Below are 20,532 nucleotides of genomic sequence, written 5' to 3'. Positions count from 1 at the left end.
CAAACCAACGCTGCCAGCCCTGAACGACTCGCGTTCTCTGGGAGGACAAGACCTCTCTGACTCTCATCCTTTCAACTCTTTGGGGATTATTCACACCTATCGCGAAACCCTACATCCAAACATCAGTGTTTTCTGAAACAGGGAGCCCCTCGGGATCCAGCTTTCCTCCCGGGCCACCTCCTCCCTGCTGCTGACGCTGCCCCGGCCCTGGCCGCGGACAGGAGTGCTGGGACCCCTCCCGGCCGGCTCCGTCGAGGCCGCGGCCGCTCGGGCCGCACATGAGGCGGCCCCGCCTCCCCCGGAGCGGCGCGCGGCGGCCGCCGTACCCGGAAAAGGAAAGGGAAGGGAAGCGAAGGAGGCGCGGCGCGGCGCGGCGCGGGCGGGCAGGCAGGCAGGCAGGCAGCGGCGGCGGTGCGGCTGAGCCCGGCCCGGCGGCGGGAGAGGTAACCTCGGGCTTCTTTTCCTCCCCCTCCTCACTCCTCTTCCTGCGGCGGCCGCTCGTGGTGCGGTGTGCGCCGAGCCCGGGCCCCGCCGCAGCCGCCGCGCTCAGCGGGCCGCCTCCGCCCGTGCGGGGTGGCAGCGGGGGCCGTGGGCGCTGAGCGGCTCCTGCGGGCCACGGAGCCACGGAGTGGGACAGGTTTGTTTGGAGGGACCTGTTGGGTGGAAAGTCTGGTCCTGCCGCGCTGCTGCAGGAGGGTCATCCCGGAGCACGTGGCACGGGATTGTGCCCAGACGGTTCTTGAATTTCCCCAGTGAGGGAGACTCCACACCCTCTCTGGATAGTCTGTTCCAGTGCTCGGTCGCCCGCACAGTAAAGTTCTTTCTCATATTCCGGGGCCGCTCCCTGTGCATCAGTTTCTGCGCCTTGCCTCTTGTCCCATTGCTGAGCACCACCGGGAAGAGCTGGGATACATCCTCTGGCATTCCTCCTTCAGTTACTTATGGACGGTGGCCTAGGTCTCTCGTCTCTTTCCAGGGGCGGTGTGGGGTTTTCCAGGCTGACTAATATTTTTGGAAATGGAGATTCTCCTTACTGCTCTGGAAAAGGGCTGAGGCAGCATAGCCCTGCAGGCAGTCTCCATAGCAGTTAATTCGCAGCCCTGCTGGAGTATTTATGGAATGAAACATACAAACTCTCACGCTTGCGAGCATCTGGTCCGCAGCAAAGGCCTGCCTGCCTAGAGAAAGGAGCTGTGCGACGCTAATGTTAAAACAAAGGCAGAACGTGACAGCATAAAAAGCCAAATTTCTGTGTAGTGCTGGAAACACTTGCCCAGCTGGTTTGCCAAAACCTCCGGGAAATCCAGTGATGAAGGGTTGGGAATTTCGACTTTTCAGCAGGAATGTGTAATTTGTATGACTTATTGCTCAAACAGAAATTACGGGGCTTCTTTTAAGCACGGGAAAACCCTAACCCAGAACTTAAGTTGGTGCACCCCTGAGCGCTCTCATGTTAGCAGTGACTCAGGCAGATCTAAACAAAGGCAAGCTGGCACCTGGGGAGGTGTTCATGGCCAGTGACCTCACTGTGGTATTCAGCTTCTGTTGCCCAAGGCAACACATCTGGGAGAAGTGCTGAATGTGTAAGAAATTTAAATGTCTCTTGCTGCATTGGTATTTCGAGTAGGGCTTGGTTTTGTTTGTTGTGGTGTTTTTTTTTTTTTGTGTGTTACAGAGGATAATGTGATTGGTTTTGTGCAAGCTATTTAATTTTTCCTCTTTTTCCAGATTATTTTCACTGCTGAAAAGGAACTGCAATGGAGAGTACGGTATCGTTTATTTTCCTTGTATCGTTTTCCATACTGCTGTGTGAAAGTTATCACCATGGAGTGGAGACGGCCACTGTTGTGCATACATCAGAGAGAGCTTTTCCAGAAAAGACAGTGGGTGTTAATACTGACTTGGCAGGACTAATACAGAAGTTGCACCTTCAAGAACTTTTTAATCGTTATGGAGAAAACAACTCTCTGTCAATCGATGGGTTTAGAAAACTGCTACAGAACATAGGCATAGACAAAATGAAAAGGATTAAAATAAGCCACGATCATGACCATGATCATGACCACGATCATGACCATGATCATGTCCACAATCACGACCATCACGACCATGACCATCACTCTCACCATAATCATGTTTCGTTGAGTAAAGGCTCTGAGAAGACCGCGTGTCCAAACCACGAATCTGATGCCAGCAAAGACCGCAGGAACAGCCACGCGAAGGAGCCTCATAAAGCCGAGAGCGTGGAGCGGCAGCAGAACTTCGTGCGCAGCAAGAACGCGGTGCACGAGATCACGGCGTCCGTCATCACCGCTTCCGCCGGCGGCCACGCCGAGCTCCAGAACGTGCAGCCCGGAGAAGCCAAGGCGGTTGTTCGTGTGGGTGCGGCTGGCCCTGGTGCCCTCAATGTCACAGGGGGCCGCAATGGCACCTGGCTGGGTGCCGCAAAGGCAAACGAGTCTCGTGCTTCTCCGAAGGAGTTGGAGAGAGGCGGCTACCTCTATTCTAAACTGAAAAAACAAAGCACTCAAGAGGTGAGGCTGGTTCTGTTGTTTTCTCAGGAATCCAGATCCAGCAGGAATGTTGTCATGGCTTATTTTTCAGGTGCTTATTGTTTACCTGGGTGCAAGTTTTGTGGTGTAACAATACCCATAGCCAAACACGTGCAAACAACTTTCTTTGGAACTTAACATTTTCAGGGAATATGGTGTTACGTTCACAAGCTCAGAGGAAAATGAAGTATAAACGTGCACTTGGTTTAATGCATTTATGATTTATATATTTAACTTTTACTAAATATTAAATGAACTAAACCTGAAAAACATCTACAGTTTTAAACTTGCAGTTCTGCCTTAGATCAGGAATCTGTCTTGTTTTCCTATTAATGGAGTGAAAGTAAAAAAATCCAGTTAAGGTACTGTGATTCTTATCAAAGCTGTCTCACATTGTGGTAGTCCTCTTAACACCTTCCCTCCCCATCTGACAACTATATGTAAACAGCTCTGAAAAGGATTTTGGCAAGATGTCATGTGTTACTTTAAAATAGTATAAAATTAGCACTGATAAAGCGTATAGTTGTGTTGTAGAGATTTTTCTTAAACAGTCAGATCCTTTTTCATTAAAGGCTTTGAAAAGCAAGTAGGATCTTAATGTTTGCAGCCATGCCAGGTAACTCAGAGTGGGTGTTGTGTGGCATGTCATGGGAGGTGCTGAATTCAGAAGCTGTTGCTGTGTTCTGCACTGTCGAAGCACAAGTACTGCTGTTCCTTAAACCCACGGAGACTGTGTAGGTTGTACAGTGGGGAGCTGTTTACTCGAGGGAGTGTATGTAAAACATGCTCTGCGCAAGACATTCCACAGCAGTCACTGCTATAAAAAGGCATTTGACCTTGTTAACGCTTCCTTATGTGGCCTTTAAAACTGACTGAAAAGTGTTAGGCTTTTTCTGTTTGTACATCAAAGCATCTGACCCATTTGTGCTGAGAATGAGTAATAATTACATGTCATCTACCCAGACTCCCAAACCAGCTTTCTGGGGCAGGATTAGAGTGGAAGTACATTTTTTACTAAATGGGTTTGTTACCAGTTTTTGAGTTGTGTTGTTTTAGCTGTTTTCATGTGGTGCCGCTGCATTTCCATTAAGGTGGGATGTGCAGTCCTTTTAAGATGTATTGTGGTGTTTTGCATCTGGTTAATCTTTAACTTGTCTCTTTCCACAGTGCTCCAATGCATCCAAACTGATGCAGTCGCATGGAATAGGCACTCAAGTATTGTTGACTGCTACAGAATTTAGTTATCTCTGTCCAGCTCTTATTAACCAGATTGATGGCAAGTACTGCATAGTCCATGCTACTAGTGAAAAAGCTGAAACTCCTCCAAAAAGTTTTTCTCTGCAAATAGGTAGGCTGGGTTTGTTTGGTTTTGGTTTGGTTTTTTTTTTTTTTTTTTTTTTTGGTTTTTTTTTTGTAACATCAAAGCTTAATGGAAAAATGTTTATGTTGGTTATAAATCTAAGAAAACTATTTATTTCCTTCTTACAACCTACAGTTGTGAGAAGTGTAGTTTTCTTTTGGTACTTCACCAAGATTAGAGAGAAATCTTTGTGGCATACCTTTTGTTAACATCTGATTAATTGAATGATTAGGTGTGTTTGATAACAGAAATGTTAAGCAAACAAAATCACATACAGCTGTTATTTACTGTTGTTACTATTTTTTTTTTTGCCAGCTTGGATTGGTGGCTTTATATCCATCTCCGTCATCAGCTTTCTTTCCTTGCTGGGTGTTATATTGGTACCACTGATGAATCGAGTATTTTTCAAATTTCTTCTGAGTTTCCTTGTGGCACTGGCTGTGGGGACCTTGAGTGGAGATGCTTTCTTACACCTCCTTCCACATGTAAGTATTAATTACTGTTTCATTCATTATCTCAAAGCCGAGAACTTGACAGCTGTATGTATTAGTGCCCTATTAGTTCATACCCATTTGATGAGTCATTTCTCAACTCTGTTATGCAGGTTGTTTGATGGAAAGGTTTTCCATTTGGAGCATCTGTATTAATCATTTTGCAGTCTTTAAAAGTTCAAGATCTTCATAGCATTATCCCACTCTCTATTTCCTGTTCTTAGTCATATGTGCTACCATGTCCCTTTATTGTTTCTTGAATACAAGAATTTTGCACAAATTTTCTTAGTGGTTTGTTGCAGTGCTGCCCCCCTTTTTTTCCCCCCCAGTTTAATGGACTTTAGAGATTGTGGAAATTGCTCACTGAACAATTTAAATGTGAAATGAATAATCAACTATTTTTTGTCACAAGCCACTTATGTTGATGGCTTACCCATTGTGATTTTTTTTTTTAACTAGATTCTATCATTTCTGAAGTCCTGGAGAAAATACTACTTGATAGATTTTGGAATTGCTGTCATGTAATAGGGACAATTAAATGGGAATATGATTGCTAAATTTCTGCCTTTCTTGAGGTTCTTAAACAGACATTTTCCCCCCACAAAAGTAACTTGTTTCAGCTTCCAAATAAAGTGGATAAAAGTGACTGCAGATTCTGTAGTTTCCCAGTCCTGCCTGTAATCCACCAGGTGGTTCTTCTTCCCTTTAGTTAATTTTTCATTTGCTGTGTAAGGTTATGTAAATCAAAACACGTGTGAATGAGATATGCAAAAAGGTTTTTTATTTCTGATCATACCTGATCATGTAAGGACAGAGAAAGTATCAGACTTTCTTTAAAGAAAGAAATTACAGCCAACTTCCTTGTACAAAAAATGGTTTTACATCTATGAGTTTTCTTAGATGGGAAGCTAACTGGTGTTCTGGCTGTGACCACTGCTTAAAATGTGGATTCCTTGATGGTGTCAGGAGTTTGTGTGGGGACAGCTGTACACCTTGGATTGAGCAGTGTCCATGCAGCTTCAGCGTGTGGGGCAGTGCCAGGCTGTTCTCAGTCCTTCCAATGTTTCTTCCTATCAACAAATTTCCAATCAAGGGATTCCGTTGTAATTGTTTGAGTCTGTAAGCAGAGTGTTTGCCCTGTGAAAATTGTCAAGTCTGGACTCCAGACACGAGGAAAATTATATGAAGAATACTTTTTATGTTTCTTTCATTACATTTTTTTGAATAAAATTACTTTCCCCTTTTTGTTCTCCCCTTAGTCTCATGGAAACCATCACCATCACCACGAAAAGCCTCTGCTTGACCAAAAAAGTTCTATGTACAAACATCTTGTTTTTCAAAGTACAGAGGAGAATGCTTACCTGGATTCTACATGGAAAGGACTTACAGCACTTGGAGGCTTGTACTTTATGTTTCTAGTGGAGCATTTGATCACTTTAATAAAACAATTTAAAGACAAGAAGAAAAAGGTAGGGAGACTATTACTCTGAAGCTCTATTGCATTACATTTCTGAAAACACTAAAAAAATCTCCCATGAATATCATATATCTTTCTATTTCATAGCAATGGCTGACTGGATTAGTGTTAGAATGTCATTTTTATTAGGGACACATACACTTCTAAACCTTTTATTAAGGGTTCTTTGCTATTTCCATAATCAGACAATATAGTGTAGGGTTTGACATTGCAGCGAATTGTTTAATAAGATGTCCAGTTGCATCTTTAGTTTTAACAGAGTGATTTACGAACTCACTTCATTACTGACTTCCTTCTGATGTCTTGAGACATTTGTAACCATTTGAACTGATTTTTTTATTATTTTAATTCCAATCCTGGATGCAATAAGTTTGCATTGTACAGTTATTGTATTGTTATTAAGGAGGGCACTTGAGCAGACAGGTAAGGGTTGGCAGTAAGTGCTTACATAAATAAGCATCCAAGTATGCTCTAGAAAGTGACTTTATGGAATAGCATTCCATGAGGAAACAGTCTGTCAAGTCCTTTGGTGCTTTCCCTTCTCTCCATCAAAAATGCAGCTCTTAGATTGTTATGTTGATTTTTATGGGTAAGATAAATAACTGAATTTTGGCAGGTCATTTGTGTTGGTAACTTGCCCATTACTTGTAACAGTTTTTTAAAGACCTGTGTAGCCAGGAATAAAGAATAATATCAAAATTCACTCAGTAAGAAAAATTAAGCAGAAGTTGGTGGTACAATAGAATCATGGAGTGGTTTGAGTTGGAAGGTATCTTAAAGGTCATCGGGTTCCAACCAATCCTAAGCCTTGCTTGAAGAAAGTTAGTAAATGCTAATTACTTAGTTTAAAAATAGCTGATTTCTGGGCTACCTCAAAGACTGATAATCTCTGTATAGTTTTCTCATTAAATTGGTCATTAAGGGGAAGATGCAATGTAAGCTCTTTGATCATGGGAGGATGTGGTTTATACTGAAGCTAAACTAACTGTGAGATTTCCCTATCTCTAGTTAAATTTGTTTGACAGGAAAGAACATGAAGCCTTTCAAGCAAAGCAAGAATTTTGTCTCCTCCCAGCCATAAGGAATGTATTTCCTGTTAGACTAATTATGCCTTCCTAGATACTGAGTCACTAGTGATAAATTGTTGTGATACAGACCTCAGTGGGCAAGGAGGAGAGATCTTACTTGGTTTTCCTTCTGGACATTATTAAAAAAAAACATTATATTGACATGTAGAAAATAAATAATTATTTTCTTTGATGGAAAAGAATTAGTGGAATAAATTAGTCACCATTTGATGCATTTAACTTCTCATATGAAAACCTTCTGCTTATTTCTTGTGAAAAATGTGTAGGGCATTTGTGTGTGTGGGTTGTTTTGTTTGTTTATCATCTTCTTTGTTTTGTTTTGTTGTGTTTTTTGTTCCCCCCTATGGAGCCTGAGGAACCTTTGTCATCTTACTTTAATAGGTTTCTAATATTCCTCTTCTGCACTCTTTATGTGGCTTCCATGTTGTCCTCTTTCTGTGCAGGCTGCATAAATGTTGTGAATATAATGTTGCTCATGTATATCCTGAAAAATAAGTAAAATATTCATAACTGCAGTGTTTTCTTTTGGAATAAGAAAAAAAATGAAGATGATGGAGAAAGTAAGAAGTTTTCAGCAAATGAAGAAAAGTTGGATACAGATGATCGTAAGTCTCATTAATATCACACAGTTGTTGATTTGTGGCAGCACTGTTTAAAAAACACCTGATTGACGGCAGCTCGTAGATCTGCTTCTTACTGTGGGTTGGATCACTGCCTATTTGAATTATTTTCAAAGCAAAACCTGTCTGTCTGCTGATATGTGGAGCACTAGGTCTATTTGCTGCTTTCTTTGAAAAGGATCAGTGGGTTAGAAGTAGTGAATTCACAGTTTTGGAACTTTAAGCCTTTTAATTCTGGATTTATTAGCAGAATTTGAAGTCTTTCTGTGAAAGTTGCAATACAGCTACAGTTTCTACACTTCTCTTTACACTGCTGGATGTTATATGCATGACTCATTATTTAGATTTCTAGCTTTTGTTAGTTTGATTATCTGTTTATAAGGGTAATGTTACAAAATTGTAGACAATACCTGAAGTTCAACATTCAGGAATGCAAATGACCATGTTATCCCAAAGATCATGCTTTAAGCCAAAACACACCAGAATAGTTACTTGTTAGCTGTTGTTGATAAAAGAGATGTTCTGTTTTCCAGAGTAATTTTATAAATAATGAAATACTTGTCTGTAATGTAGGAAAAAAATATATTTATTCATTTAATTGCAGAGGAAGAATTTTCAAGTTTCAGCAATTAGTTAAAAGAACCAACTGTGTTGTGTCAGCAGTGTTTATATGAGCGTATTTCATGGTCTATATTGATGACTTTTGTTTTTTAGTGTTTATTTTCCAGGTGTTAAGTGCTTGTATTTGTTTTGAAATATAGGCGTTTCCAAAATTATCTATAACACAATCTCTTTGTGTTGTGTCCTTTTTCTTCAGCCCTGAGATAACTGAATGGCACATGCTTCTCAGATACTTGTTTTTTTCTGAAGCAATTAACTAACAGTCTCCATGCTGTGAAATTGGGACTTGGGGCCTTTTGCTGTTGTTTAAATTGCAGTGACTCTTAGACGAAAAGATTTTTTGCCTTTTAGGAAGCATTTTTGTCCATAATGTAAGGGCTGCTTCAGCAGTAGGGGACAGAAACTAAAAGTTTTACGTATTTTGAGCTATTGGGAATTATCTCTAAAATCTGAATAAGTTGTGGAAATATTTCCAAAAAATCTTCTGGTTCACGGAATTAGATTATCAGTCTCAACTTCTAAACTTCTTTACTGCTTCACATAGCCAGACTGTTTATTGTGTCTTTGCTTCTTAGGTGATTTTAAAAATGTGTAACATTGTACTCTGGGTTTCTGTAACAGGGCCTGAGGGCTATCTAGGGACAGACTCTCAAGATCCATCAACCTTCATTTCTCAGCAGCCAACTGTACAAGAGGAAGAAGAAGTGATGATAGCTCACTCTCATCAAGAGGAGGTTGACAACGAATATGTGTCCAGGGGCTGTAGAAACAAATGCCACTCTCACTTGCATGATACTCTCGGACAGACAGATCATCTGAGTCACCATCACCACGACTACCATCACATTCTGCACCACCATCACCACCAGAACCATCATCCCCACAGTCACAGTCAGCGCTACTCGCGCGAAGAGCTGAAGGACGCAGGGATAGCGACTCTGGCCTGGATGGTGATCATGGGAGATGGACTGCACAATTTTAGTGATGGACTGGCAATTGGTAAGTGCTAACTCGGGTGCTGCAGCCTTGGATGTGAAGGCAGTGAAGTCTTCTAGCTGTCTCTTACCTCTGTTAGGGATGTAGCTAATTAGCACAGGATCTTTAAAGTCTAAACTTTTTTTTGAGACCATCATCTTAATAAGTGGGAAAAATCTCCAGCTTAACAACCTGGAGGTAAGTGATATATGAAACAGAAATTATGTGTTTGCAGCCGTGTTTCTTTAGAAAATCCATAAACTGAGCTTCATTTCCTGCCTTTGGAGAGTTAAAGCTAACGTGTTTCAAAACTAAAGCTAGGCTTACAAAAATATTTAAGATTCAGTTAGTGCCTGTAAATGCTCAGCAATTTTTTAAAATTGTAATTGTTTTTAGGACAAGCTTGTATTTTTTAACAAAGTAACTGTGGTTTTTTCACTGCCATCAGGCCACTGGCACCGTTGCTTGATTTACTTATTTTTCTCTTTCATCTTCTCTTGTGATGCAGCAGGGTCAGGTTCTATACTTGGCATGTCTGCCTGCCTGCCTGTACTGGGCCCTCGTTACATGTCAGTGTTCCTCCAGAGCACTGATGGATAGGGAGATGAGGCTGGTTTCAGTCTGTTGTAGCCTGAAAGTTTTGTTTTCTGAAACAGTGGTCGTACTATACTCAAAACCTTGTTCCTAAAGTTGAGCATAATAGTCCATTTTTTAAAAAGTTGAACAGGTATAAACAGTTATTTTACTTGTAAACAAAACATTTATCTTTTTGTTTCTGCTTAGTTCATGCCCCTATTTTTCCCTTAATGCGTGTAGTTGCTCAATCTTTCCTGATAATGCTTCAGTGAAAATATTTCTTTATCACAAAAATAGTAGATTGAATATTTTGTTTTGGACTTCTCTCTGGGAGGTCAGGTTTGGGAACTCTCTCATGTTTTTCTTAGAAGGAGAACTAGATTACAGGTATATTGAATTTAAAAGGTTAAAGTAAGTCACAGAAAGTGTAGTCAAATCAATAATCTTCAGTACTTGTGCTAATCTTTCCTGATCTTGACTATTGTGTTTAAGACTAATCTTTACAGGTATTGGATTCATTTCCAGGCTGTTTAGCATACTGGAGGCAGTTCAGCAGTATCAGTCTTTCTGTAAATTTTATTGTAGAAAAAAATTCATTCTTGTTTGAAAAGGAAACCTAATAATAACTATTTTCTCACAGCAATATTTGCAGTTGTTCAGATTCAGTCAATTCAAAGTGTAATGTGAAAAGAGACTTTCTGATTTAATCTCATTTTTGATGAAAGTTGAAGCATGAAATGTAAATTTTTGAGCGGATCAGTAGTGAAAAATATGGTAGAAGGAAGATTTGCATACAAATGACTCAGAATCAATTACCTCTTGGCATTAGGGAGATTTGGGAAGAAGCTATGACTTTATAGTTATGAAGGGAAAAGTATGAGAAAGGTTAATAAAGGCTTATTGAACAAGTGAGAGCAATAGCTTTCAGAAGTCCTGCTGTGTAGCTTGTTCAGGCTAATGGAAATATGGGTTTCTTTCAGTTCTGTATGTCTTTAAAAGTATTATGGGAAAACATCCATTTGATGGTGTATGAAAATGCCAGTGCTACTTGTGTAGTAGTTCATCTGTATTTTAAAGAAGATGTGCACGCTTCTGTAAGGATAACTTTAGCCAGCATAACCCTTCATTTAAGTTCATTCACTTCATGTGATTTGTTGTTCATAAGTTCCATCAGTTATTTTTTTCCTCAAATCTGTTGTGCTAATTATGTAGGAACAAGATTTAAAAGTGCTTATTTTTTTATTAAGGCGTGGAACTGTTGCATCTGACTCATTTGTGCAAAAGGATCATCTGTGATTTGAACTTTTATGTGTAATTACAACTAAATAAGTAAAATGCAGAACACTATTTTTATACTAGTCTTGCATAGATATTTTTTTCTTCAGCTTTTGAGAGAAGTCATGTCTTAAAAATACATTTTAAGATTAATCAGCGTCTTGAGAGGGGATAATGCCAGATATATTAATTTCATCTTCAATTTGTTAACATTTCAGGACTTCTTTTTAGCAGTGAAAAAGTAAAAAGAAATATTCTTGATCTTTAAGCTTGTACTTTAATTACTTCTTATTTTTTCTCTTTGAACTTCATAAGAATTAAGTTTGCTATGGTCTTGTCTAAAGTTAGTGCTTTGTGTGTCACCGCAGCCCTTACTTTCTCCCTGCTTTCCCCTAAATTTGCTGTTGGTGCCATCTGTTTTATCCAGATCATTAGTGCAGATACTGAAGAAAATGGGTTGCAGTTTTTGTCCTGGTGAGCTGTTTGTTACCAGCCACCAAGCCCTGTTGGCCCAGCAGTCCAGTCAGCGTGCAAGCCCATATTTCCTCTTTGCCCAGATAAGACTGCTATAGGAGATAGTGTCAGAAATCCTACTAAAGTTCTATTGTACTTACCATCTGTATGAGCAATTATTTCCTCAAGCTGGATGCAGCTTTTGGAGAGGGATTTTAAGAAGATATTCCACGTGATCTTTTCAGAAACTGAGATGACATTGACCACTCCTGAGCCCTTTCTTAAAGATGGGAATAATGTTATCCTTTTCCCAGAGTTCCAGTGGGGCCTTCTATAGCCATGGTTTTCCACACATGATTGACAGCAGCTTTTTAGTCATGCTAGTAACTCTGTCAGTATCTTCAGGTGAGTCCCATCCTGGGATGCACCTGAGCATTTCCAGATTTTTCTGCATTTCTCTGAACTGTTGCTTCTGTGGTTTGCTGTCTCTTTCTTTCTGGAATGGAACTGGGATCTGGCTTTGTTGACAAAGACTGAGATGAAGGGTGAGCTGGTGCTTTGCCTCTTGTTATGTCTACTGCTTGTTTCCCTTCCTCAGTTATCAACAGTTGTGAATTTTTGATGAACTCTGTTTCTCAGCTAACATTCTTGTAGAACTGTTTCTTGTTATCCTTGGAGTCTTGTTAGTTTTAGATCAAGCTGGGCTTTGGTCTTCCTCCCTTTTGTTCCACTGCTTTTAGCTTCTTTGCTAAGTTGCCAGTCTTTTTTCCTCTTTCTTGTGTGCTTCCTTTTTGAATCTTAATTTACTAGGACACACTGCTTAGCTGGGCACATCTTCTGCAAGAGTTTCTGCACAAACAGGCTTGTTTGTTTGTGTATCTCTGTGTTCTACAAACTGGCCACCCCTTCTGGGCATTATCTCTTCTGACTGATTCCCTACACTGCAATTCCTTAAATAAGTCAAAGTCTGCTTCATTAAAGCCTAGAGTCTTAATTTTGCTTCTTCATCTTCCAGCCTCCTCCGACGTCCTGAACTCAGTTACCTCATGCTCACAAGATGTCATTTTTTGCTCTATTTGTCATCAGTTTTTTCCCTGTTTTTGAGCAGCAGGTCAGTTTACAATGCTAATCCTCGTTGGCTTTTGTGTCATCTATAGTAGGAAACCATTACCAATACAATTAAGGAACATCCTGGTTTGTGTGCCCAGCACTGTTACCTCCACAGCTGAAGACGCCTTGTGTGAATGGTGATGTCCTATGTTCATAGGCAGGCTTATCCATCACCTTTCCTTGGTTAGATGATTTGTAACCTTATTCCTAATGTTACTCTGATTGACCAAGAGACTGAATAGACACATGGAACCACAATTCACACATACTTTTATACTGGAGCTCTCTGTGGTCAAGGAATCCCTTTATGAAGGTAGCCAAAAAAACCCAAAGTGAATTTTATTCTGTCCCTGTAGGCATGGTATGTATCCTAGACAAGCTTTGGTGGTGTCTCCACAGCATCATTCAGGCAGGCTCTTTGCAACCCATGGACTTCCCTTGGCAACAGGTCAGCAGGTCTGTCTTTGTCTTGCATGGGAGGGAATCTCCTATCACTAAAAAAAAAATCTTTCATTTTGTACTTCTAATCTGATGTACTGAACTGCTGGGCAACGCAGGACTCACTTATCCTCTTGCTGCTGCCAGGGTCATGCCCACGTTCTTCAGATCAGTGAGCTGCAGTGGGGACAGAAGATTCTTCCTGTTGCCAGACTTCACTGTTTTCAAATGTTACTCATCTCAGAGTTCATGTTTCCTGTTCCAGGGCTACTTTGGTCTTGCCTTCCTCTGTAGTCTACTGGACTTTGCCTTTTGCCTCTGTAGAGCTTCTTCTGAAGACTCTCTCAATCCCGTTTGTTACACAAAGGTGCCTGCTCACCACATCCTGCATCCTCTTGCCTGGAAGCCACAGCACACATCCCAGACATAATGGGATGACAGCAGCTGCTGTCATCACTTCAGGGAGGAACATCAGTCATCTCTTGCACTTGAAGACCTGGATAGCCGTGTCTCCCTCAAGAGTTAGGTCAGCATGTAGCTTCCCCAGTGAAAGGAAGGGATTGTCTCCAGTGGAGTCATTGCCATTGTAGTGCTTCCTGGTCCATTGTGTGCCAGCCACTGTGACATGGCTTTGTGCCTCTTTGCTTGTTGGCACCATCTTGTTTGCTGGCAGGCTCCTGGTAGCAGCTGAAGAGGAAGCTGGATGTGGCTGTGCGCCCTTGGAGAGGCTCTCCATGCAGCTGGGGACTTGACATGCTGTGTGTGAGCTGTGCTGCAGCTCTGCAGTGTGCTGCGTCCTCCTGAGCTACTGGCAAACGAGAAAAATGGCAAGCAGCAGGAGGAGCAGAGAAGACAAGAAAGATGAGGACTGTTGGACAAGTTTAAGGGATTTTTGTGGTTTTGGGGCTTTTTTTTCTCCACTTAAAAGCAACCTGCTGTGGTATTTACCTTAAAGCAAGCTGCTTAGAAGTCGATCTGTCTCTGTTGGTTTTGTAGCCTCTTACTGTTGTCCTGACTTTCCTTTCTTAAGGTGTCTGACTCTCAGGTGCAGTTGAGCTGCTTTGTTCCCTTTGTGTCTTTAAAAAAAAAAAAGTATTTTTGGATGGTATTTCCATTTATTGCATTTTTTTGGGAAGGGTTGTGATGCTGGAATGTATTTGGCTTAGTTCAGAAATAAGATAATGAAACGTGATTTACTTTAACAGCAAGATTCTGAAGAAGAATTTTGCGACTTAAGGATCATAAACAACTGTTCAGTTAAAGTTTAAATGCTTCCAGAAAGAAAAATTTGAGTGAAATATATGTCCTAATATGACACAAGCATGTGCAACAGTGCTTCTGCACTTGATGTCTGAATATGTAGTAATGTTTTGTTTGCCTTTTTTTTTTTCCTGTCTCTTCATAGGAGCAGCCTTTACTGAAGGGTTATCTAGTGGTTTAAGCACTTCTGTGGCTGTATTTTGCCATGAATTACCTCATGAGCTAGGTAAGACCCCAGCATTTCCATATGCTGCATGTGTATGTACTTACAGGTGCATGTGGGAGAAAAAAATTTGATCAGACAACTTTATCTGTGTCAGGTTCTCTATTCAGTGATACTTCTGATTTACTTAAAGACCGTTTAACAATTTCTAAATTGAATGAATAGTTTAAAAATCTAAATATTTCAGCTACTCTGGTTAAAACTGTCTCTTGCAGTTACAGCTTTTTCTGTCTACTTTAGTTGTAGTTTTTATTCTCCATGTATATAACATAAGTTGTGAATTGCAGGAGAATGCATGACAGAATTTGCTTTTCTCACATCTCTCCTTAATTTTATTCTCGTGCTTGTGCTGCTAAAAGGAAGGTCACGATTAGTCAAAGTACTTTCCGCATAACATTTGCTGCTTTTTCATTAAGTCTTGCAAAGGACTGGTGTAGCCCTAAATTAAACTTGAAACTACTTGGAAATCTTTCTGGAAACAGTTTGTCTTTCAAGCTCAAGTGATTTAAATTTGTGCGTAGTCCCATGAGAGATTATTGTCGTGTCTTACGATATGAGTTGAGTATTTGGCCCTTTTGAAGGGCAGCTGGTGAGAACAGGATGGATGTGCTTAGTTGAACTTGAGACAAAGCTGATATTTCCAGTTGTCAAATCGTTTTGGATGTGCAACTGGTGTTTATTTCTCAGCTGTCATGGTCACAGTCACACACTTGGTGTATAGAATAAAGAAAGAAGAGTTTGCTTTCACTTTTTTTAAGGTTTAATTCCCCAGAGGGAAGAACATTCAGTTTCATTTAATGGAGCTTGTAAATCAGTATGTGTAAATGTTAAACTCTCTATATAAACAGTTTAATATATTTGTACAGTAATGTTATACAGAAATATGTTATTGTGGAGAAAATATACCTGATTTTGTGGGTTGGGAGGAATTGAGTCTTGTTCATACTAATCATGGAACTTGTATTAATTACACATACTAAATGTTGTTACTTCAGATATAGGAAGTAAATTCATCTTAGGAACCTGATAATTTTAGATTAATCTGTTCTCTTGGTTTTAGAAATAGAAAAATCTTTTAAAATTTAAATCATACTTCTTTAATCAGAACAGAAAACTTGATAGAAAATACCTTCTTTACTAGAGGACATGAAGTGCTATAGGAACATTAAAAAAAATGAGACTAGTTGAGGTTAGCTGGGAATAAAATGGTACCATTGTTGTCAATGCTAAACAATGTTTTTTAATATACCAGTTCATCTTAATTGAAATAGCTTGTAGGAAAAGCTGTTCTAATAAATTACTCAAATCAGCTTTGAAAATCGCTTTTGTTTACTTTAATTGGAGATAACTTATAAAGAACCCATTTTATTTTCAAATAATAAGCTTATATTACTCTGGTTTAGAAAAAATATTTTCTGAATTACAGAAAATCTGTTTCTGGCTGGTGGTCTATCATTCCGTCAAGTAAAAATAAGGATCATTTACAGAAATTAATAAAGAAATCACTTCAAATTTATAAAACAGATTAAAAGTACAAGGAGCAGTTACAGGATAATAAATGGAATATGCAACTGAGTGGGAATATTTTACTGTAGGAACACTCAGGCATATCAGGTACTGCAGCATTTTACAGTGTTGGTTTAAATTCCAACTGCTTGAGGATATGAAGCTGTTAGAGACCATCCAAAGGAGGGGTACAGAGATGGGGAAGGGCCTTGAGGGGAACCCATTTGAGGAGCAGCTGAGGTCACTTGGTCTATTCAGCCTGGAGGAGACTGAGGGGAGACCTCATTGCACTCCACAACTTTCTCACGAGGGGAAGACAAGGGGCAGGCACCCATCTCTTCTGTCCTGTGACAGGACCCAAGGGAATGGCCTGAAGTTGTGTCAGGAAGGTTTAGGTTGGATATTGGGAAAAGGGTTTTCACCCAGAGGGTGGTTGGGCACTGGAACAGGCTCTCCAGGGAAGTGGTCACAGCACCAAGTCTGAGCGTTCAAGGAGTGATTGGACAATGCTCTCAGGCAAAGACTTTAAAGTTATAAACTTACAGTATTTGCTAGTGTGTTGTTGTTCATGTGCACCCTTTAAATTTCTGTCTCTCAGTGGTTTCTGATTTTATGAAGGCAAAAAAAAATAAGGCAAACACCAGCATAAAAGTAGCTTAGTAATCCTGTAAGTAAGAGAACTGTAAATAAGACAGCACTGCAGTACTTACCCAAGAATGAAAACTCTGCCTTGGCTTTTTTTTTTCCCCTGTTATAGGAGATTTTGCTGTCCTTCTAAAAGCTGGTATGACTGTCAAGCAAGCTGTGCTTTATAATGCTCTGTCAGCTATGCTGGCCTATCTTGGTATGGCAACTGGGATCCTTATTGGTCATTATGCAGACAACGTTTCAATGTGGATATTTGCACTTACTGCTGGCTTGTTCATGTATGTGGCTCTTGTGGATATGGTAAGTGCCTACACCTACTTGAATTTTGTATAACACAGCTTAAGAATTAATGATTTGAAGCAAGTGTTTCTTTTGAAGGTATTTAACACCTCCTTGTTTGATTAGGTACCTGAAATGCTCCACAACGATGCCAGTGACCATGGATGTAGCCGGTGGGGATACTTCCTGTTACAGAATGCTGGGATTCTCCTGGGGTTTGGGATAATGCTGCTTATCTCAGTATTTGAACATAAGATTGTATTCAGCATAAACTTGTAATCCTGGTTGCCAGGAAGACACCTTGGTGTTAAATTATAAGTGGTAGGGTTTTTTTCTACGAATTTCCTTATTGGAAAGGTACATTTGATGTAGACTAGATATTTTTGTTGGTGTGCTTTGTTGTTTTGTACTTCCCTCCCTTCTTGCCTGATAGAAAGGAACACTGTAAAGTTTGGGGTTTGTTGGGGTTTTGTTTGTTTGGTTGGTTTTGTGTTTTTTTTTTTACTTGGGATTTAGCATTGCTTATGGTACTTGGAAAGTGGTACTTAGTAAAACATGGCCAAATCTATATTATTTTTATTGTCTGTATTTTTTGAGGGGTTAGGTTGTTTTTTTACTGAATTTATTTACTGTAAATTATATGTAATGTTTTTTACTTCAGTGGTTGTGCTGGTTTAAAGAGGTAAAACAACAGTGGTTTTTATTTTAGCACAATTCAAATCAGTGGATACAAAGCACAGTGAGCAAAGTAAAACAAGAACAAGACATGTAGTGGTTAGCATGTGTTTATTGGTAAAAACTCACCTCTTCTGCATCCAGCTGGTTTATACAGAAAGGCAGGTAAGACCATTCCATCCTTTGTGGTGATGCTGGTTCTCTCAGTAGTTTGTGGATTCCTGTGTCTTATTCCAGTTGGTTTCTACTCCAAACAAATTGATGTAAAACCATGTTCTAAGTGTTTACATCAAATGTTTAACTTGTTTCATCCATTGTGATATGAGATGCTCTTCACTGGTTTCTCAAATCAGCAACAAAAGTCCAGCTCTTAAATTGCCAAAAAGCTTTAAGAATTCCATCAAAAAGACTTTAAAAGCAGTGCTGTATCCCACTTACACTGCCTGAAGTGACAAAGGTGTATTAAAGCCTGTTTGATATCAAGGAGGAGGAGTGCTACAGGCTGAGATAAACAGTCATTTCCTACAAAAGCTTCCTGAAGTAAAGTGTTGATTTACTTTGGGAAAATGAGCTGAGTGGGAGAGCTGCCTACTTCTAGTTCAGTGTGATTGCACACAAACCTGTGCTATATTTTTTAAAAGAACTAAAGCTGAGAAAGCCAAAATAAGAAAATTTCTTTGGTAACATATCTAGAGAAGCAAGGTGTTAAAGATAAGTGTATGCTTAAGTATGTAGTTTAAGCCTACAGTCTTAATATGTTTAACCACCCCTTAATATGTTTCACCTTCCTTGTGAAGGAAGAAGGTTGAAAAAAAACCCAGCAAAATAAATTCTGCATTAGCAGGGAAGGTGAACATGTCAAAGTTCTTTAATGATGAATAAATAACAGAATTATGCTGTCTAACTAGCTAGCTGTAAAAATCCCAGAAATAAAACAATTAGAACCTATTTCTGATCCACTGCTTCAGATCATCAGCTGAATAAAAAGCTTGAACAACAAGATAAATGTTTGATAATACCGTGTATGACAGGTTAAAACAGTTTGTTGGTCTGTCATACAGTGAAAGCCAGGAACCATTCTGTCACCTCAAAAACAGATGTTTTCGATTAATTGAGAGGTTTGAGGATCTTTTAGGAGTTGAGAAATGGGTACCACATGAGTTTTTGCAGCCAGTGGACTGTTAGCTTCTCTTCCTTCAGCCTTTCCTCAGGTTAGCAATAGTTGATATTTACTTTTTGCTCACAGTGATGAAATCCTGTTCTGTGCCTCCTTGGAAGCCAGGGGTTGAGAAAGGTGTACTTCCTCCAGCTCTCCTAATGCATCCCTGTGTCCTAGTGGGCTTTTTAGGGCTTGGGCATGGTTTTTACCTGTGGTGTGGGAAAACTCCATAAATACAGTGCACTTCAGCCTGTGGGGCTTCCACTTTCTGCACCGCAATCCTGGCTGCTACAGAAATCAGGCATCTCTGTAGTCCTGAGGCATTTCAGACTTGGATGAGCTCAGTTTGCTTTGAATTTTTCACTGCTGGTTTCTGTTAGCGTACAGCCATAGTAGCTGCCAGTTCAGTTGGATTTCTCTTGTCTGGATATGACACAGGAAGGGGGCAGGTAGCCTACTGTTGTTCAAGAGATTTTAAGATTAATGACTAAATGATGGCAATAAATCTACAAATTTAAATTTCCGTGTTTCCAGTGGGTTCTTGGCTGGCTTATGATGTACTTGACTGACATTAAAATATCCACGTATCAAAACCCCTTGCTAATTTAGGAATAAAAAAAATTAATTGCCTTTAGAGCATGTGGGCAGAAATGTCTCTATCCTGTACACAAACATATTCCACCCATTCAGTGCTCTTTAGTCATTGATGGAGAAACATCCATGACAGGCAGCTGTCCAAATTGATAACTGAGAAGGCTACAGACTAAAACTTGATGTAGTTTTGTATCAGCAGGATGACAAAATGTTGGTTGTTCTTTTTGTTTGTTTTGAGTTGTTGTTGTTTATCTTTGTTTGCCTTACAAAGTAGAATCTGCATCTGTTGCAGTGTACTTGTGTTGGAAATACTCAAGGTTTGGCAAACTGGTGGGGCAGAGCCTCTAAGTAGCCCTTTATTTTTATGTGTATATTTTTCTGCAGCAGTTTTTAATGTGCCTGGCTACTCTGGATAATAAATGCAAGTGTCTGCTTTGTGTGTCCGTCTGTAGCATAATAATGGTACAGACCTTAATTTTTTTGCTGTTACAGCTGCCTTTAGTGCCTGTGCTAGATGCAGGTAAACAGAATAGGCAAACAGTGCTGGAACCTATTTTGGTTTGGGTTTTTTCTGTAACATATTCTAATGGTTTTGGCCTGTGTTTGTGTCATGTTACTTTGGGCAGCAGGAGTCAGAGCAAAGGTGTGGAGGTTCTCCAAGTTCTCTCCTGCCTGGCCTGTGGGGATCAGGTGCTGGTACGGTTTCTCTGCATCCTTTGTGCCTAAATGTGATGCCACGTGTGCTGTGGGAATGCAACTCCTTTATGTGTATAAAAAACACAGCCCAGGCTGTGAATTCAAAGGCTGAAATAGAATTCACAGAGGCCCTCCTGCTGCCTGAACGGAGACACCAGTGCAGTTAAAATCTGTGAGAAAACTGGGTCGTTCTGTTTTCCACGAGCAGAAAACAAAAAGATGTTTTAATGGAATGTGGGTTGTTTTTGTTTGTTTGGGTTTTTTTTTTTTTAATTTAAAGTCGCTGCGCGCCGGCGGGCCGGGCCGGGCCGGGCCGGGCATGGCTGAGGGGGCGGCGGGGCCGGGCGGCGCCGAGCGCTACTTCACACGCTGGTACAAGCCAGGTACCGCCGGGGGCCGGGCCTTTTTTTTTTTTTTAATTTAAAGTACGTTTCTGGTGTGTGTATATATGGTCAC

The 20,532-nt window shown here is 40.3% G+C and overlaps 1 protein-coding gene across 1 annotated transcript; it reads left to right on the top strand.

The window, feature by feature from the left end:
- The first annotated feature begins 351 nt into the window (after window positions 1-351).
- On the top strand, window positions 352-20,345 carry SLC39A6 (solute carrier family 39 member 6). Its single transcript, XM_041408036.1, has 10 exons — window positions 352-443; window positions 1,729-2,534; window positions 3,720-3,900; window positions 4,228-4,397; window positions 5,663-5,872; window positions 7,504-7,573; window positions 8,831-9,208; window positions 14,442-14,522; window positions 16,783-16,973; window positions 17,079-20,345. Exons 2-10 carry the CDS (start codon window positions 1,758-1,760, stop codon window positions 17,229-17,231), a joined length of 2,211 nt encoding a protein of 736 aa, XP_041263970.1. The 5' UTR covers window positions 352-443; window positions 1,729-1,757; the 3' UTR covers window positions 17,232-20,345.
- The last annotated feature ends 187 nt before the right edge of the window (window positions 20,346-20,532 follow it).

This window comes from Onychostruthus taczanowskii, unplaced genomic scaffold, assembly GCF_017590055.1.
Source record: "Onychostruthus taczanowskii isolate IOZ18803 unplaced genomic scaffold, ASM1759005v1 scaffold29, whole genome shotgun sequence".
In the NCBI taxonomy this organism is placed as follows: Eukaryota; Metazoa; Chordata; class Aves; order Passeriformes; family Passeridae; genus Onychostruthus; species Onychostruthus taczanowskii.
Note: the sequence above shows the minus strand (reverse complement) of the source record. Positions and strands in the feature narration are given on the sequence as shown.